The sequence below is a fragment of the Mobula hypostoma genome, chromosome 5 (genome assembly GCF_963921235.1).
Source record: "Mobula hypostoma chromosome 5, sMobHyp1.1, whole genome shotgun sequence".
NCBI lineage: Eukaryota > Metazoa > Chordata > Chondrichthyes > Myliobatiformes > Myliobatidae > Mobula > Mobula hypostoma.
In genome coordinates, this window is record NC_086101.1 from 124,954,980 (window position 1) to 124,976,153 (window position 21,174).

General features: G+C 40.9%; 2 protein-coding genes across 5 annotated transcripts in view; both read right to left on the reverse strand.

The window, feature by feature from the left end:
* Positions 1-3,463, reverse strand: part of plgrkt (plasminogen receptor, C-terminal lysine transmembrane protein) — a 54,928-nt gene extending 51,465 nt beyond the window's left edge. The window contains exon 1 of the mRNA XM_063048928.1: positions 3,319-3,463. The gene's annotated coding sequence lies outside the window, so the exon portion shown is untranslated. The remainder of the gene's footprint in view (positions 1-3,318) is intronic.
* Positions 3,464-15,556: 12,093 nt separating this feature from the next.
* LOC134346986 (tyrosine-protein kinase JAK2-like) overlaps positions 15,557-21,174 on the reverse strand; it is a 280,271-nt gene continuing 274,653 nt past the window's right edge. For all 4 annotated transcript variants that reach the window (XM_063048925.1, XM_063048926.1, XM_063048927.1 and 1 more), the window contains exons 22-24: positions 20,403-20,520; positions 18,269-18,382; positions 15,557-17,305 (exon numbers count right to left, since the gene is read on the reverse strand). In XM_063048925.1, coding sequence (XP_062904995.1) covers positions 17,198-17,305; positions 18,269-18,382; positions 20,403-20,520 — 340 coding nt within the window. In that variant the 3' untranslated portion in view covers positions 15,557-17,197. The remainder of the gene's footprint in view (positions 17,306-18,268; positions 18,383-20,402; positions 20,521-21,174) is intronic.

The following is a 21,174-nucleotide window of genomic DNA, read 5'->3' on the forward strand; positions in this document are numbered from 1 at the left end:
GTGGCCAGATCGAGGGTCTTTTGTTCCATCTGTAAATATTACAAGTTCATTTCTAAAATACAAGTCTACATATTCTTGTACTATCTGTTTGATTCCATAGTTAGACTTCTTTTTTAAAAGTTGTGGCAGTTTTTTTTCTACTGTATGCATTGTAAAGAGCCATGGAGAAACCAGATATTGGAACTGTAGGGCTATATTCCATTGCGTGTAGACCATATTTTTGTGCTGCTGCATCCCTGATCCATCCAAAGCTATTATAATTTGACTTATTATGTTCCCAGCTGTCTAATATAGCTTTAGCTGGATGTGAGTAGTTATGTCCCATGATGCTAATCCAGTAATTTAGCATTAGCTTTATTCTTCTAAGTCTTAATGGCATTTCTCCCATTTCAACTTGAAGAGCTGATATAGGTGATGTTCTGAATGCACCATTACATATCCCGAGGGCCTGGGCTTGCTCATCATCCAGTATTTTTAAATTACTTTCTGCAGCTGACATGTATGCTACACTTCCATAATCCAATGTCACCCTCATTAAAGTTTGATAAATATTTAATAGCGATATCCTGCTCGCACCCCAGTCCTGTCCAGCAAGACCCTCAATAAGTTACTTATTTTTTTACATTTGTTTGTAATTTTCTCGATTTGCTTTTTCCATGTAAGTTTCTCATCAAATAACAAACCAAGGAACTGGATTACCTTTACCTGCTCTAATTTTTGTTCATATAATTTCACGGAAACTGGTTTGTGACTTCTTGAGAAACATATCACTTGCAACTTACTTGTAGACAATTTGAAACCCCATTTATTTGCCCACTCCTCCACTTTATTTATTGCATCTTGCATTTTCCTTTGTATACGAGTTAAATTTCTTCCCCTCACCCATAAAGCCCCGTCATCTGCATACAAGGATTTCCCCACACTATGTTCAACTTGCGCAAATATATCATTTATCACTATGGAAAATAGTAATGGACTGCAGACACTACCTTGTGGTGTTCCATTTTCAACCAAATCTGTCCTGGAGTACTCTGTTTCCACCTTGACTTGAATTGTTCAACCAAAAAGAAAATCTAGAACGCAATTATATAATTTTCCTTCCACCCCTAGTTCTTTCAATTTAATTAACACTCCCTCTTTCCAGAGCATATCGTATGCCTTTTCTATGTCAAAAAATACCTCCAGGACCATTTATTTGTTTGAGCCTTCCTAATTTCAGATTCCAAGCTAAGTATTGAATCTACTGTCGTTCTTCCTTTACGAAAACAGGTTTGATAGGTTTGATAAGATTTCTTTTGTCTAGAAAGTATGTAAGCCTATCAGTTATTATTCATTCCATAAGTTTACCTAGCTGTGAAGTTAGTGCAATTGGTCTATAATTTGTTGGGTCTGATGAATCTTTACCAGGTTTTAATACTGGAACAATAACAGAGTAACGGTGGTGTCTGAAAAGAGGATGCTGTCCAAGTTGCATGCCATCTTGGACAATGTCTCCCATCCACTACATAATGTACTGGGTGGGCACAGGAGTACATTCAGCCAGAGACTCATTCCTCCGAGATGCAACACAGAGCGTCATAGGAGGTCATTCCTGCCTGTGGCCATCAAACTTTACAACTCCTCCCTTGGAGAGTCAGACACCCTGAGCCAATAGGCTGGTCCTGGACTTATTTCCTGGCATAATTTTCATATTACTATTTAATTATTTACGGTGCAAATGTAATGAAAACCAATTTCCCCCAGGATCAATAAATTATGACTATGACTATAAATGTTTCCATACAGTTGGTAGTTTACCTATTTCCCATATTTTATTAAACAATCTCTGTAGAACTAGAAGTGCACTTCTTGACAAATGCTTCAGCATTATACCCCATACTTGATCCCTCCCAGGAGAAGTTGGCCGCACATTCGTAATGGCTCTTTCTATTTCTGTTATGCTAATAAGTGTATCCAGCACTTCTTTTGGTGTTGCTCTTTTCCCCGGAAACAATCTCTCTTTACAAACAGCTTTACCATGATCCTAATTGGTATTATCTTTATAATGCTCACATTACAACAGTTCTCCCCCTTTAAATTCCAACATTCCCCAAATGTAAAGAAATGGGAAACAAAAAAACAGTGGTGTCATTAGCTTGCGTACCCCTGAAACTTATACTAGTGTCTCAGTAACAGTTTACCAATACAAGGAAAGTTGAGGAGCTGAAATCGGAGTTGAAGGCTCGGTGGACGTGGATCGACAAATGTTAAAGGACTTGTCACTCTTAATATTTTTCGCGACAGTTCGATGAATCCCTGGATGTAATGCAAACAACTCAGTTTGTTGTATTTGTCAGAATGGCTTTCCAGGATTTTACAACAAAGGAGGACTTCCTCACTCTTTTGCACTTAAAGGAGAGAACGAGAGGTGAGGATACTTACAATGTGTTTTTAAAAAAATGTCCGTGAAAATGACATCCCCATTCATAAACTGGTGGCAATTACTACTGATGGGGCCCTAGCAATGCGCGGTGGTTTTATAGCACTGTGCCGTAACGACCCTGATTTTCCCGACCTCCTGGATTATCACTGTGTGATTCATCAGCAGGCCTTAGCTGGAAAGGTCGTGGACTTTTCTTATGTTATGAGACTGGTGGTCAAACTGACAAACTTGATTCGAGCAAAAGCGCGTTAGCACCGCTTATTCAAGGCGTTATTGGATGAGCTCGATGCCGCTATGGCCTGTTTGATATGCTAGTTAGTGTTTTCTTGGTTGAATTAATTTGAAAGTTTGACAGAAACATTTTATGTAATTAAAATACAATTAGCCCAAATAAAAGGGCTCAAGTTGGAAGTACAATCTGAGCTGTTTTTTTTCTCTAAACGATTTAGTAGGTCGATTTTGCCTTCCAGTAAGGCCGAGGTAGGGGATCTTGGGCTTAAAAAGGTTGGTGACCACTAGTCTAGACCATCCATCTCTCTACGTCATAGACGCTGCTTGATCTATCAGCAGTTTGTTTCCCCCATCCCTTTACCCCAGAGGATTTTTACCATTGGCCAACTGTATCCGCCAGGGCTAGGAAGACCCAAAGCCTAAACAGAAGCTACAGGCAGGTCACCTTCCTTGCAGGCTGTGAAACTCGGAAGGCATTGGTCCGACTGTGGGCGGGTGGGCTTACTCCATAAGGGATTTACAAACACAGACAATGGCGCACTCAGCGGGCTGCGGGCTGAGTACGGTGCATTCAGCGACCTGAATCAACAGCAACACCATTCTGCTTCATTTGTCTGTCCCCCTGGCTTACTGTCCGTGTGTTGAGTGACGACGTCGGAACTTACCGTGGCTGCGCTGCTCCCGGGTTTTCCGGTGCCCCGCCTTTGCCGTTGCGTAGCGTCACTAATTCCAATCTCCTCGCACTGAGTCACAGCTGGGGCGGCCGCCTTTCGCACGATGAGCCAACCGACCGCCTTCCCAGAATTGCAGCTGCTACTCTGCTGTCAGCCTACCAAAAAGAAAATTCCCCGAAAGTGAAACATATCTGAATGAATCGCTACCAAAAATGATACATATTTCAATTTTTTTTTGAAAACAGGAAAATGTCCCATCTGCACACCATTCTTATTACAACATACGCAGCATGAATCGACTTTTTGCCCTCGCTCTTCCCACCCTGACCTCGACCAATTACGGAGGTTCTGGTTGATCTGATTGTACTCTCAAATCCACCGTGACAGACCTAAAGGAGCTGCTGTTTCACAACTCCAGCGGCATAGGTAAAGTCCTGACCTCCAGTGCTGGCTGTGTAGCATTTGTACATTCTCACTGTGACCACGGCAGAAAGCCAATCTGCCTCTCATTTCTGTTCTGCGTTTAATGACTGTGTCAGATATGCCTGTAATCTTAGTTCCATTTTTTTCACCTACCACAACTAACCTTTCCCCTCTTGATTTTCAATAATCTATCCATGTTTGCATGGAAAATATTCACGATCTTATTGCCACCACACTCCAGGGAAGAGAGTTTGAAATAACGTGACCTCAGAGAAATATACAGTACAGTCCGAAATGGAGTCTAGTTGCGAAGAGTCCCCCCCCTCCCACGGCCCACCATCCCCCCCGCCCCCCCCATTCTAGGTTCTCCGGTATGTAGAGACACCTTCACATTCACTCCGTTAAAATCTCGTATGGTTCAATCAAGTTCCCCTCTCAGTCATCTACAACTCCAGCAGATCTTAACCCAACCTTTCCTCATAAAATTCCACTCCAGCTATTAGTTGGTAAACTTGTTTACAATGCATTATATGGAAACATTGTTTCCAATACATTATTTTGAAACATTGTTTCCAATACATTAAATTCTTGCTTAAATAAGGAGACCAACATCGATACAGTAACAGATTTTTTTAAAACTGTTTGTTTAATTTTAACTGTCATATGTTTAAAACAAGGCACAAGACAAGTTACTTCCTGACGAAGGGTCTCGGCCTGAAACGTCGACTGCACCTCTTCCTAGAGATGCTGCCTGGCCTGCTGCGTTCACCAGCAACTTTGATGTGTGTTGCTTGAATTTCCAGCATCTGCAGAATTCCTGTTGTTTACTTCCTTACAACTTTTGAAATGAATGGATACACCTGAGTGTTTCTTATTTTATTTTCAAAACTAATTCCATTTTGGTTTTTGTTTTCTCCTCACCAAAGGGAATAAATTTACCTTTTACCACTTGTTTGCTATGAGCTCAGTCATTGTATGCTTCCCTCCCCGCCCCCCACACATCTCTGAACTTGTCTTTTCCAGACGCACGGAGCACCAGCACCAGCAAGGACTGAATCAGAATCAGGTTTATTATCATCAGCACGTGACGTGAAATTTGTTAACTTAGCAGCAGCAGTTCAATGCAATACATAATCTAGCAGAGAAAATAATAGTAATAATTAAAATAAAAATAATAAACAAGTAAATCAATTACGTATATTGAATAGATTTTAAAAAGTGCAAAAACAGAAATACTGTATATTAAAGAAAAGAGGGGTAGTGTCCAAAGATTCAATGTCCATTTAGGAATTGGATGGCAGAGAGGAAGAAACTGTTTCTGAATTGCTGAGTTCATGCCTTTAGGCTTCTGTACCTCCTACCTGATGGTAACAGTGAGAAAAGGGCATGCCCTGGGTGCTGGAGGTCCTTAATAATGGACACTGCCTTTCTGAGACACTGCTCCCTAAAGATGTCCTGGGCACTTTGTAGGCTAGTACCCAAGATGGAGCTGACTAGATTTACAACCTTCTGCAGCTTCTTTCAGTCTGTGCAGTAGCCCCTCCATACCAGACAGTGATGCAGCCTGTCAGAATGCTCTCCACAGTACAATTATAGAAATTTTTGAGTGCACTTGTTGACATACCAAATCTCTTCAAACTCCTGATAAAGTCTAGCCGCTGTCTTGCCTTCTTTAAAACTGCATTGATATGTTGTGACCAGGTTAGATCCTCAGAGATCTTGACATCCAGGAACCTGAAGCTGCTCACTCTCTCCACTTCTGATCCCTCTATGAGGATTGGTATGTGTTTCTTCATCTTACCCTTCCTGAATCTGACAATCAGAATCAGAATCAGAATCCTTTATTATCGCCAAGTATGTGGACACATACAGGGACTTTGATGCCAGTTTCCCTGAGCTCTCACTGTACAGAGTCCAAAAGCAAACAGAACAATAGTGCAAATAATCGTGAACTATATACAATGAGGTATACCAGTGTATGTCCAGATAGACTTGGTTTATAATAGACTAAAATTCAAGTGTTCATAAGACTGATGGCATATGGAAAGAAACTGTTCTTGTACCTATTTGTCCTGGCATACAGTGATCTAAAGCGCCTACCAGAAGGAAGGAGTTGGAACAGGTGATGTCCAGGGTGTGATGGGTCTACAATGATGCTGCTTGCTCACTTCCTGACTCTAGATGCATGTAAGTCCTGGATCAAGGGGCAGCTTCACGCCAATAATCCTTTCCACAGCCCTGACAGTTCTTTGAAGTCTATTCTTGCCTTGTTTGGTAGCTGATCCAAACCAGACAGTGATGGATGAACAGAGAACAGACTGGATTATTCCTGAGTAGAATTGAATCAGCAGCTTCTGAGGCAGGTTGTACTTCCTGAGTTGACATAGGAAATACAACCTCTGCTGAGCCTTTTTGATAAGAGTGTCCACGTTGGGTGTCCACTTCAGGTCCTGGGAGATTGTGACACACAGAAACCTGAAGGTCTCCACAGCAGACACAATACTGTTGATATAGTGAGTGGGGGGAGTATTGGGGGGCTCCTCCTGAAGTCCAAAGTCATCTCCACAGTCTTGAGCGTATTTAGCTCCGGATTGTTCTGACCACAGCTGTTTGATATTGAGTGCCGTGTTGTTGCTGTGGCACCATTCCACTAGTTGGCAAATCTCACTCCTGTGCACCCTCTCATCACCACCTGAGATTCTACCAACAATGGTTGTATCATCAGCAAATTTATAGATGATATTTGAGCTATGCCTAGCTACACAGTCATGTGTATATAGTGATCAGAGCAGTGGGCTAAGCACACACCCCTGAGGTGCGCCAGTGAGGAGGATATGTTATCACCAATCCGCACAGATTGTGGTCTTCTGGTTAGGAAGTCAAGGATCTAATTGCAGAAGGAGGCCCAGGTTCTGCAACTTCTCAATCAGGAATGTGGGAATGATGATATTAAATGCTGAGTTTTAGTCAAAGAACAGCATCCTGATGAAGGTGTTTGTGTTGTCCAGGTGGTCTAAAGCAGTCTGGAGAGCCATTGAGATTGCATCTGCCATTGACCTATTGTGGTGATAGGCAAATTGCAAAGTTTCCAGATCCTTGCTGAGGTAGGAGTTCAGTCTAGTCATGACCAACCTCTCAAAGTATTTCATCACTGTCAATGTGAGTGCTACCAGTCGATAGTCATTAAGGCAGCCCAATTATTCTTCTTTGGCATTGGTATAGTTGATGCCTTCTTGAAGCAAATGGGAACTTCCACCCATAGCAGTGAGAGGTTGAAAATGTCCTTGAATACTCCCGCTAGTTGGTTGGCTCAGGTTTTCAGAGCCTTACCAGGTACTCCCTCGGGACCTTCTGCCTTGCGAGGCTTCACTCTCTTTAAAGACAGCCTAACATCAGCCTCTGAGATGGCGATCACAGGGTCATCAGGTGCTGCAGGGATCTTCACAGCTGTAGTTGTATTCTCCCTTTCAAAGTGTACATAGAAGGTGTTGAGTTCATCTGGTAGTGAAGCATCGCTGCCATTCATGTTATTGGGTTTTGCTTTGTAGGAAGCAATGTCTTGCAGACCCTGTTAGAGTTGCCATGCATCTGATGTTGCCCCCAACCTTGTTTGAAATTGTCTCTTCACCCTTGAAATAGCCCTCTGCAAATCATATCTGGTTTTCTGGTACAGGCCTGGGTTGCCAGACTTGAATGCCACAGACGACATACGTCCTGTTTTATCCACAGCTTTTGGTTTGGGAATGTGCAGCAAGTCTTTGCAGGCATACACTCATCCACACAGGTTTTAACGAAGTTGGTAACAATGGCAGGATACTCATCCAGGTTCTTAGATGAATCCCCGAATACAGTCCAATCCACCGATTCAAAGCAGCCCTGTAGGCGCTCCTGTGCATGACCCAGGTCACCTACCTGGGACTACTGGTAGAGCTATATGAGTGGCTTTTCAAACAACACATGCTGCATTTTGTTTTTTGATGTCCTTGGCTTTCACAGATGTATTAATATTGGAAATAAAATATTGCAAAAAATCTATATTGTCTGAAAGGAAGATTTCTTTTCGCGTCATACATTTTCCCCTTACAGTCTCCATTTAAATCTGTGCTGTGTCAGATTCAATGGATTGGAAATCCCAGCAAATTCTTAAGACTCATTTTGGTCTTGCATAAGTCAGTAAGCCCCTGTTTGTATATTTGACACTGCATTTTAATTGAGAATGTCATTTCACTCTTTAAGAAGGAAGGAGGCAGCAGAAAGGAAATTATAGACCAGTTAGCCTGGCCTTGGAGTCAATTGTTAAGGATGAGGTTATGGAGTACTTGGTGATACAGGACAAGATAGGACAAAGCCAGCATGGTTTCTTTAAGGGAAAATCTTGTCTGATGAACTTGTTGGAATTCTTTGAGGAGATTACAAGTAGGATAGATACGGGAATGTTGTATATTTGGACTTTCAGAGGCCTTTGACAAGGTGCCACACATGATGCTACAGTACTTACCAAGTTAAGAGCCCAAGGTATTATAGGAAAGTTACTACTGTAGTTTAGTTAGAACATGATTGATTGGTAGGAGTCAGTGAGTGGGAATGAAAGGGTCCTTTTCTGGTTGGCTGCCAGTGACTATTGGTGTTCCACAGGGGTTAGTTTTGGGACCGCTTCTTTTTATGCTGTATATCAATGATTTAGATGATGGAATAGATGGCTTTGTTGCCAAGTTCCAGATGATACGAAGATTGATGGAGAGGCAGATAGTGTTGAGGAAACAGGACGGCTGCAGAAGGACTTAGACAGATGAGGAGAATGGGCAAGAAAGTAGCAAATGAAATACAATGTTGGAAAATGCATGGCCATGCACTTTGGTAGAGGAAATAAATGTGCAGACTATTTTCTAAATGGGAAAAAAATTCAAAACATGGTTCTGGGTCTGTACTCCCTGGAATTTAGAAGAGCGAGGGGGAATCTCATTGAAACTTTTCGAATGTTGAAAAGCCTAGACAGAGTAGATGTGGAAATGATATTTCCCCTGCTGGGAGAGGGGAGAGTCTAGGATAAGAAGGCACAGCCTCAGGATAGAGGGGTGTCCATTTAAAATAGAGATGCAGAGAAAGTTCTTTAGCCAGAGGATGGTGAATGTGTGAAATTTGTTACCACATGCAGCTCTGGAGGCCAGGTCATTGGATATATTTAAGACAGAGATTGATATGTCCTTGATTGGTCATGGCATCAAAGATTATGAGGAGAAGGCCAGGGAGTGGGGCTGAGGAAGGGGAAAAAAAAGATCAGCCATGATTGAATGGCAGAGCAGATTTGATGGGCCAAATGGCCTAATTTTGCTCCTATGTCTTATGGTCTTAAATGTGGAGGGCTGGGGCTACTGTAGAACAAAGATAAATTGAAACTATTGTCAATAGCTTGTAAGATCCATTTGCATTCCCATCCAAGTAATTGATGTCAACTGTGAACTAATGAGACATTGAAACCCATTGGTTATATCCTGCAGAATAAAGAATTAACCCTTACACTCCAAGACTTTCCTGGGTTCATTAACAATCTTCAAACCACACCCCTTATTTTATGTAACAGTGCATGGCATATCGAATGCTTTCTAAAAAAATTGTTGCAGCATGTGCGTTGCTTCCCCTTTATATAGAAAGATGATTACACTCTCTATGAGAAATCATAAAATTGATTTTCCCTTCATAAAATATTGACTCATCATGCAAGGCAGCAGAGTGGGTCAAACAATTGGGCCATCCTCACTGACAACAACCCAGACTATCATAAATCTTTCAGAATACAGGGGGTTGTGAAATAATCAACCATTAACAAATTGACTATTTTTGAATTTGGATAAGGAAATATATTCATAAAATAATTGCTTACATATGTGCCACATCTTTGTCATCTCAGTATATTCCAGTGTGGTGTACAGTCAGTGCCTTACAGCAACATAGTGATGCATTTACCAGAAACACAAGAGATTCTGCAGATGCTGAAATCTTGAGCAACACACACAAAATGCTGGAGGAACTCAGCAGGTAAGGCGGCACCTATAGAGGGAAATGGACAGTTGAAGTTTCAAGCTGAGACCCTTCATCAGGATTGGAACTCCCAGCATCTCACATCATCTCCCCCCTCCAGACCTACTATGTTCTCCCTCACCTGGTCTCACCTATCACCATTTTGTATTCCTCCACCTTCTCATTCTGCCTTCTTCCTCAATCCTGTTCTGACATGTGCGGGGTCAAGATCCTGATGGTTATTGGAAAGTACAGTAGCTCTTTCTGAACCTTGAGGTGAGTGTCTCTGGGCCTCTGCCTCCTGCCTGACAGTGGCAGTGAGAGGAGAGTGTGGAACAAATAGTGAGGGTCATGGGCACCTGATAAGGGGTCTTGGTCAGTGTAGAAACCTTGCCCACACAGATTTCTTTATTTTATTTCCTGATACAGAGCAGAGTAGGCTCTTTCAGTCCTTTGAGCCATGCTGCGCACCCTCAACAAACCCAATGAACTCTAGCCTAATCACGGGACAATTTACAATGACCTGGTGGGTCTTTGGACCATAGGAGGAAGCTGGAGCAACTGGGGAAAGTTCATGCATTCCACAGAGATAGTACAGACTCCTTACAGAATGGTGCCAGACTTTAACTCTGTACTCTGGAATGCCCTGAGCTGTAATAGCTTCACAACGACCACTACGTGACCTCTTCCTGTCACCTTAAAGCTATACCATTAAATATTCAATATTTCTGCCCTGCAAGAAAGATTCTGGCTATCTACTCTATCTGTGTCTCATGATTTTATGAAATAAGTTAGAATATAATAAACTCAAAAAAGTCTGCAGATGCTGGAAATCCAAAGTGACACACAGAAAATGCTGGAGGAACTCAGCAGGTCAGGCAGCTTCTATGGAAATGAATAAACAGTTGGGACATTTTGGGCTGAGACTCTTCTTCAGGACTCCTGAATATAAGACTTCTGAATGGCCCTCTTGTACATTAAAAATTAATTCTTGACCTCTTCATTGCTCTTGCATCTTATTGTTTACCTGCACTACACTTCCTCTGTAACACTACATTCTGTATTCTATACTACCTCAATGTGTATAAGAACATAAGAATATAAGAAATAGGAGCAGCAGTAGGCCATCTGGCTGTGAGCTCAGTTCCATCTGGCTGCCTTTTCTCCCGTAGCCTTTAATTGCCCCAGCTATGCAATAGTCACAACTCTCTAAGAAAAGCAGTTTTTCTTCAACACAGTCCTAAATCTACTTCTCCAAACCTTGAGGTTATGTTCCCTAGTTGTAGTCTCACTTACCATTGGAAGCATCTTTCCTGCCTCCATCTTATCTACCCCTTACATACATTTATATGTTTGTATAAGATACTCTCTTATTTTTCTGAATTCCAGTGCGTATTGTCCCAGGCGATTCGATTTCTCCTCATAAGTTATCCCTGTCATCTCCAGGATCAATTTAGTTAACCTCCTCTGCACCGGTCCCAAAGCCAGTTTTGTTTTTATTGGTAAGATCTCTATGGATGTCATTTAAAACTAAGCTTATCACTGTGTCTCAGTACATGTGACAGTTATAAACCATAAAACAATACCAATAATAATAGAACATATTGAGGCAAGTTCCACTTGTACATTATAACATTTCAAAGTGAGAATGGCTCATCAGTTGGCATCGTGTGGTCTACACACTGGTCTTTGGTCTACAGAATCTGGTTTAGATCTGATGGGGCAAAAATCCTCCTTAAAATAATTGGCTGAAGGAAATTTCTGAGAGATGAGATCAGGCAGCCTCAAGCCAGCAACTGCAGGCACCCTTGCAGGACAAAAGCATGCCCAGACATTGACAACATGACTGAACGGTAAGAAGTCTGACGTCACAGCTTGGTAGAAGACCGAAGCTGCGGATTCAGCACATCTGTTTGTATTCTTTTGCACATTGGTTGCTTGTCAGACTTTGTGTATAGATTTTCATTAATTCTATTGTATTTCACTGTGAATGCCTGCAAGAAACTGAATCTTCAGGTGGTATATGGTGACACATGCATTCTTTTGATAATAACTTTACTTTGAACATTCAAGAGATTTTAAGACGTCTTTTAAAAAATCCAGGCTATTTCAAATCTGCCTGGTTCCCTTTCACAAAATTCTTTGAGCATAGGTGAAAGTTTCTTTCATACCTTTGGTGCTTCAGCAAACAATCTCCAAGTTCAGGATAATTATTGCATATTTCCATGCCCTTAATGAACTGTGCCGATATCAGTGTCAGAGCTTGCCTGCAAAATTGCACTGCATGTCTGGGAGCAATTTTGGGATTTCTGCATTAGATCAGGGAAATACTGATGTTGGCTGTCAGTTTTACAGAATAATTCACAAACACCAGCAGCTTGCTAGTATTATAACCACACAATCACGGCTAAATCATGAATGAAATGCTTAAGTTAGGGAGCAGAATTACGTTCTGTTGAACAGATAATGTCAAAATGCATGCATGCTAAGGATACAAATCAATGTCAGTTTTCCAAATGAGAAGAAAAATTAGCTTGAGGATATCAGAATCAAAGACAATGTTAATGGAGGCATTTGTTTTTAAGCTAGCCTGTACAATATATCCCCTGGTTTCCTCTGCCCCAAGTTTATCAATGCACGTAATAAGCTTGCTTGCATTTTTTCCCCAGAGAAATATAGCAGCTTGCCCTGTTTGGAAATTCTGAGTTTCCTGTCACATGCGCACATTGAAGAATCAGTCCTCTGAACCATTGGCAGGTTGAAAACCATTGGATTATTTTTGTATGTTCTGGTTGCCAGCAAACTGGGGGATATCTACTCTATTAAAAATTTTTGGGACTTCTATGGAAGGGCTTTGTCTGGTTCCACTCATTATTGGAGTCATGCCTACTGGTATTGGGATAACCTCTGCAAAGAAGCTCTTCCTTCACGTAACCACACGAATGGCTCACCATTGCCACAAAATTCTGACTCAAGACTTACTCTGACAACTTAAATTTTCCTCTTTGGGAAATATACTAAATCATTTGTTGATATATTTTAACCCTTTCTGTTGGCGAGCCTCAGCTCATTCAGCATTGTGTCAGAAACAAATTATTGTTCATCCAGGATGCCTTCAGGCCTCCAGCCTTTGATCCGGGATTCTCATTCACAGCTTTAAAATAATCCTCGAGGACTCCTGTCGTATGCAAAGTCTTGGAATTTTCCAGCTCAAGAGAATAATGCAAGAACATTCTATATAACGAATCACTTATGATAACAGACCAACAATAAATGTAGGGCAAGTAATAGCTCGGCTGCGAACCAACATGTACCTTTGAGAGGTTTGTCAGGTAACTGTTAAAAATTGCATTATATATTTTAACAGAGGTCAAAGAAACAAGTCAGAACATATGACTTGCTAAGTTACTTTTATTAGTTTTAAATCCCTAATCAATAACAAGGCCACTTCAGTCAATGATACAGGGATATTCTGAATTATTTGTACACAGAGTACAATATGTCCTTGGTAGCTAGATTTTCAGCTAGTATTAAATTCTCTGCACATAAGTATTGGATACAGTCACAGAAAAATTATATGAAAGTAAGAGGCCATTCAGCCCATTGTGCCAATTGAACAAGAGCTCCCAGTTTAATCCCACCTTCCAGCTCTGGGTGCACGTAACTGCGCTTCAGAGCTCTTCAAGTAAACATCCAGATACTGTTTAAATGTGATGAAGGGTTTAGCCTCCCCCATTCTTTCAGACGTGAATTCCAGAGTCTTGCCCATCATCAAAGTGAAAACATTTTTGTTAACTTCTGCTCTCTAAACCTCCGACCAATAACTTTAATTTTACATCCTTGATCCACTGCCTAAGAAAAAGGCTCTCCCAGTTTACTGTCCTCAGGTCCTCACCTGTCTTCCCTCAGCTTCTCGGATCCAAAGAAGAAAACCTCAGTCTGATCTATCCTCATAACTCTTATTTTTGAGTTCTGGCAACAACATTATAAACATCCTCTCCTCTAGTTCAATTACACCCTTTCCAAAAACTAGTGACCAAAATTACTCAAATAAAGAGATTCAAACCAAAAATGGTCCTAACAGTAGTGTCATAAATTCAACAGGCCACTCAGCCCTCTGAACCTGCACCAACCAGCAAACACCACTTACCAACAAGAGAAAATCTGCAGATGCTGGAAATCCAAGCAACACACACAAACTACTGGAGGAACTCTGCAGGCCAGGCAGAATCTACGGGAAAAAAGTACAGTCGATGTTTCGGGTCGAAACCCTTCGGCAGGACTGGAGAAAAAAAGATGAGGAGTAGATTTAAAAGGTGGGGGGGGGGTGGGGAGAGAGAAACACCAGGTGATAGGTGAAACCAGGAGGAGTGATGAAGTGAAGAGCTGGGAAGTTGATTGCTGAAAGAGATACAGGGCTGGAGAAGGGTCAGTCTGATAGGAGAGGACAGAAGGCCATGGAAAAAAGAAAACAGGGAAGGAGCACCAGAGGAAGGTGATGGGCAGGGAAAGAGAAAAGGTGAGAGGGGAATGTTGAATGAGATGGGGAAAGGCATTTCCAGAAGTTCGAGAAATCGATGTTTATGCCATCAGGATGGAGGCTACCCAGACAGAATATAAGGTGTTGCTCCTCAAACCTGAGTGTGGCCTCAGCGTGACAGTAGAGGAGGCCATGGGTTGACATATCTGAATGGGAATGGGAAGTGGAATTTAAATGGGTGGCCACTGGGAGGTCCCACTTCTTCTGGTGGACAGAGCGTAAATGTTTGGTAAAGCGGTCTCCCAATCTACGTCAGGTCACACCGGGAACACCAGACACATTATATGACCCCAACAGACTCATAGATGAAGTGTCACCTCACCTGGAAGGACTGTTTGCAGCCCTGAATGGTAGTGAGAGAGGACATGTAGAGGCAGTTGTAGCACTTGTTCCACTTGAAAGGATAAGTGCCAGGAGAGAGATCAGTGAGGAAGGACGAATAGACAAGGGAGTCACGTAGGGAGCGATCCCTGCAGAAAACAGAATGGTGGGGGGAGGGAAAATGAGCTCAGTGGGAGGATCCCATTGGAGATGGCACCACTTACCATAATCCTATATCAATCCTGTGTATTTCACCCCATATTATCATAAACTTTTGAGAGTCACATTCTTTCATTTTGAAGCATTTTTAGTTTGAATCTCTTGAATAAGTTTCTCACATGCTTCTCACTGATCTGAATGCTATCTATGGCCTCTGTTATTTTCATATGGACTGTACCCCTGAATCAAAGTACTCAATTCCTCACTATCACTGACAAGGAGATCTCGCACTTTAGCCTTTTTTGTTCTTTAGTTCAACCTACATAACATCATTTGCAGACACTTTCAACATACCACCCCTTTTCATTGCTCTTTTTTGACTAAATATTACCACTCATTCTCCATTGCCCTGTCTATCTCAGCAGGAAATCCCGTAACTCAGATTGTTAACTTGCCATTCTTGCCCTTAAATCTCTAATAGCTACAATATATTTTCCAGTATCATTCAAAGCCTTCAACTGATACATATCCATCTCTGCATTTCTTTCTCACGTCTCCATTATCCTGCCAAGTACACTTCAACTCTTCCCAACAGCACTTGTAAACCTGCCTTTCAAGATACTGGTCCCAGCCCTGCTGAGATACAAACTCTCTGGACTATATAGGTCCCAGGCATCTGATGCCTTTCCTCTTGCACCATCTCTCCTCATCTCATTCCTAAATCCCAGTATCCTGGCACTATAACCCCCACCCCCCCACCCCATTCTGGATACCTCAACTAGGGGTAAAATCCTCTGAATTCAATCAATCTAGCCTTGCCTAACTATTCTGAATATTGCTCAGATAGTGAGATGCCGTTAGGAATCTCTTGACTGCTCTTTCTTTCGTTAGTCTGGCAGTTGCTCAGTCCCTTTCCTCCTACATTCTCTTGACACTTTCTGAAACATGCAGTCCATGAGACACAGCGTTACGAATGGACTGCCATGAAATGCGACACTGGTCAGCAAGCAGGACCCACAGCTCAAGCTAATTTGCAATCCATCGAACACAGCAGAGTCACACTGTGTGACTGAAAATTCCCTCCTCCGTATTTACAAAAGTACCCATATATTATTTTGCAAAGACAAGCTTTTTAAGCACTGATTAATCCCATACAGAATCTTTACATCATAGCAGTCACACTAAAAAACAAGTCTGGTCCCTTTACAATGGCATGATGTACTGAAGAGTAAATCAAGGGTGTATGGGAGTTTGCATAGTTTGAAAAGAAACATTTTCAGGGCACATGTGTCATTGGAAAGGCTGATTTTTTCTCTCTCTGATTGTCCTTGAACAGATGGTGGTGCAGTGTGTTGACAGGCTGAGTACAATAGCAACTCGGCCTGAGCTAACGGATTAATGCATGTAAAGTAATACATGCAAATTAACTGCAATGGACTAAATAATGAACCCTGCATTCTCTACATGTAAAACAAAAGTCCCTGAGCTTGTCTCCATATAGTTACCTAAGCAGACATTATTGATCCAATTGTAAAAAAAACAAACACACATAGTTGCAGTATAATACACAATATTAATCAGGCCTGTACTAATAACGCATTGCTGTGCATCTTAGATCATACCTGATGTAGTAAATATTTCTTTCTTTGCAATTTTAGGTTATTTTGCACTATACATAAAGGTAATTTCTAACTTTTTTCACCATTGGATAATCTTTAACTTATCCCATCTCTGGCATGCACATTATTTTGCAGTTCTACATTCGTTCCAAAATATTGTTTAATGCACCTCTGTATTCACATTCACATTATCGCAGATTTAAGAAACATTTCAGCTCCAGATCTTGTTTTTCTTTCAACAATAGAGCTAATTTAGTTTTAAGATATTTACACCATGGCATCATTTCCATTCCTGTCACTATTTCTTTATGCTCTAACCTATGGTAAGTGTAAATGAGATTGCAATGTAGTATCCCTAGAGCAGTTTTAGATTTAAAAAATCAATACAAAATTAGAATTTTTTCTCTTATGCAAATAGCACACATAATACAGTATTATATTCAACAACAAGGCAATTTGGTGTTCATTGTAAGGGAAATTTCCTATTATCACCATTAAGAAGAGGAATCTCTGTAAAGGTAACTCTGCACTTTAAGCAGCTTAAATGGAGAGCTACAGCACAGTTACAAAGCCCAATCAATTACTTTTTGGAATTCATCAGTTGGTTGCCCTGTGATTTCACCGTCCCCAGGGGATGCGAAAGAAGTTCATAGCGATCCAGTCTGGCAGGACATGAAGGGATGACACCCCTCAGTTTGGAATATCATCCAAGAGTGGATGCTTCAGCCTCAAATTGGATAAGCAGCAGTTGTGTTATGATGAAAGAGACTCAGACGAAATCTCCGCACATTCATCCTCCCACAGAATCCCTCATCGAGTCCACTTTTTGAGCAAGTTCTCTAAAATTAGGGCGCTGATTTGATGCATTCTTCCAGCAATCCATCATGATAGAATACATCTGAGGTTGGGAACAAATGAATGATCAAGATTAGAAAGGTAACTTTAACAATACTTAATTTAGAAAATTTTAAACATTGATTGACACCATCATAACATCACTGTAGATTACACAATATTTAAAGAATTTAAAACATTCTCAAGATAGTGGGAAACATGGAGTTCTCAAGGAAGGTATAATCATTTATTCGCAGAAGTTATTGTTAGGCTTGGAAGATCACTTTGTACTGAGTCAGCAGGGAATATTACATGTAGCTTCTTTGCACTGAGCCTCTTATTACCATTAATGTGGGATTTTGAACAGTGTTTGGTTGTCATCTCATAAAGACTAGGCAATTTGAAAAGTGGGAGTGCAAAAAAACAAAGAGAACTTGAGCGTGATTTGTGTGTGTGTGAACATTTAACAGAAGATTAGAATAGCCCAAAAATATAAATAAATACGGTGGGCCTGTTTAGAAGCATTCAGCAAAAATCTTCATACTTTGCCTTATGCAACTTTAAGTTGAATCAGATTAAATCATGTCATCCACCTTCTAGTAAGAATGGTTCGGACCTAGCACAAGCTTCCTTCGAATCTGATGGTTGTCACACCAAGAAGCTTGCTGTTTCCTGAAATAAGACGCTGTCTACCTTGATGACTGCGATACTTCTAAAGGAGGTATGGCAAATATCTTTCTTCTTGGTCTCGAAGAAAATTATTTTAAACATTAAAAGAGCAGGGAATCCTCAAGCATAATAAAATAATGGAGGGCACCAAAGATCTGCATTCAAAATACAGATGATTCAAAATATACATGCTCTAGATCTGAAGGAAAGATATCAATCATTTTGGTAAACTAGGTTTCCCCTGAATCGTCACTGATCACTATAACCCTCCAAATCATTCCCCGCCCCCAGCTTTCATCCTTCCTCACCCTCTCCCCCAGCATCAAGCCCAGCCATCAGCACAAGGGACACTCATTACCATGTCAGAACATTCTTCCGGTTTGGGCAGCCTTCTACCCGCTTTAAGCAGCTCGATCAAATGGAAAACAATCATTTGTCCTTGCTTGTCACTGCCGATCATGCGCATGAATTCCTGAAGGAAACGATTGAAAGATTAGTAAATCAAGGTGCAATGAATTGTAACTGTTATACTTATGTGCAAGTCACACATAAAAACCATTCACAACACATTTCTGACTGAAGACCTATTTGGAAAAGGTCCTGGAATCTCCTGGTGAAATGTATGCTAGCACAGCTAATATTTTTCCAAAGTTATATATATATATAATGTCATCAATATGTGCAACAATTTCCACTTCGCAACAGGAATTAGAGCAATGATTATGTACATTACAAACTTAATTAAAAACTTCCAGTAAAGCTGAGTAAGGGCCACAGCACAAAACATGACTCCAGGAGTGAACAAAAAAAAAATCATTTCCATAGATACTGCCTGACCTGCTGAGTTCCTCCAGCACTTTGTGTGTTGAACAAAAAAACTGCTGGAGGAGCTCAGTGTATTAGGCAGCACTTGTGGAGGCAGAGAGATAGTTGAAGTTTCAGATCAAGACCCTGCATTAGGGTTACGAGTGTAAAAGAGAGAAAGGATATATAAAGAAGTTAGGAGCAGGAGGTGATAGGTGGAACCAAGCTGAGGAGGGAGATGTTGGGCAAAGGAAGCAGGAGGGTGAGGAAAGAATCAAGGACTGGAAATTGATAAGTGGAAACAACAAAGAGCTGCAGAGTTTTAAATTTGATTAGTGAGGAAGGTGACAAGTGGAATCTGGCAAGGGTGGGATGATGGGCAGATGAAATCACCAGTGGGAGGGGACAGAAGAGACCCAGTGAGTCAAGTGCATGCATACTGGGCAGACAGAAACAGGTGGGGGGGGGTTAAGAAACTGGGCAATGAGGGGGCTGGAAAGAAGGGGTGTTAAGTGAGAGAGCCTGGATGGATCAGAAGAAGTGAAAAAGGAACACAGGAAGTGCAGATTTTCTGAAAGTGGGAAAAAATGATGTTTATACCATTAGACTGCAGATGACCCAGGTGGAATAGGAGTTCTTCTAAAATGAAAGTATAAATAAAAAAGTCCTGGTGGAACCAGCATTTTACAGTTGCACGTACCAAACATTGCTCTGCGCAGGAAATTTTTACATGGCCTGAAAACTGCGTGGCACTTTAAATGGTTTTTTCTTGTAACATGCATACTGTTAATACTTAGAATGAAAATTTTAAAAATCACATAGTTTTGATTTTATTTTTTATTTGAAGTGTATAATACAGTAAAACAAAGAAAATCTTTCATGTTTCCTAAACTTTTTCTAGCTGCATCCAATTCCAGCTGTGTGGCAACAAAGGCTATCTGCAAGGGAGCATTTCAGTTGCTGTGTAGCCACGCATTCACACAGCTTAGAGGCAACATCAATATAGTGTTGTGTGCATCTGCCTACCTGAGTATTTTTTGCTATAGTATTTATTACGTCACTGATGAGTCTCACAATGCTGACTGCGATTTTTAAACAATGCACAGCAGACATTGCTTTGACCTCTGCCTGAATACCAAGCATTAACTTTGTGGCTTGGGGCCAGTTGCAGCACTGTGATGTAATGGTATGTGGGTGATGATTGGAAAGTGGTCATGCACACCAAGGCATTTTCTCCGGCCTACACACAGCATTTTCCTTCATCTTCATGTTACTACATTATGACAGCCATGGGAAAACTCCTTTTTGACTGTGACCCATTCCCCATGATTTCTTCAGGCAAAAATGCAGCAGTTGGTATCTCTGTAGGTAGATATTGTTCAGAGCTGTACAGGTTTGCATTTTAAAACAACTATCTGCATGCTTTGTATTGGAACAGGTACATTCTTCAAGTATTTCAGGGGTCCCACACTTGTGCTTTAGTAGTGAAAAAACATGAGTTTAACACATAAAATAAAGATTAAATCCAAATTCTTACGAATAAAACAATAAAAAAAGAACCTTGCAGTAAACATCCTTGAGATAGTAATATTCATTAACAGTAAGCCATATTTCACAAAGAAGGTTTTCCATTGTAAAACTAATGAAGTAGAAAAGAAAGGTTTGAGTCAGTAGATCTGGAAACTCACTGATGGTGGACTTTTTGTCTTCTCACTGTATGTGTAGAGCTCATACAACACCACCCCAAAGCTCCACACATCTGAAAACACGGAGAACTTATTCTCCATTAGAGACTCCAAAGCATACCTGGTTAGGAAGACAAAAAAAAAAGATATTTCATCCACTCTGTGAGATGTTCGGCTTACTTACAACAATATGTAAGGCATTTGATACATTGAACCATGATGACCCCCAATAACATTTCCTTCAGGTATTACCTCTCTCCCTATTTCTATACAGAATGGGAATTTAGTCTTGCTCACTTGTCTATTAGACAAGAAGGGAATTCAGGTTCTAAGCTGTAAGGGAGCAGCAACAATTACTGTGTCACTGTGCTGCCAATGTTATCCTAAGCAAACTAAAAATAGATTAATATGTTTCCCTGCACCTTCATGGTCCTACAGCAGGCCGTCTAAAGCAATAATAGAATATAAATTGGTCCTGGTAATGTCCTGAGTGCAATACTGCCATTAGGTATGGACCTCACAGGGAAAAATGGTAATTCAAGAATGCTAATTACAATGAAATATATAATCCAATGACAATACAAAGCTCTGAGAGGTTACAGACTATTTCTTTCCCTTATACAGTACATTACAGGGTGCATGTCCATGCACCATGCATGGTTTATCCATGAAAATCCCAAAGGGAGATACTGTTATCAAAATAATTATTTTTCTTCAGTGCTTTGAGTGTTCTGCATAATTTTAATGGATGAGGCAATTTCTTCTGGAACTCTGC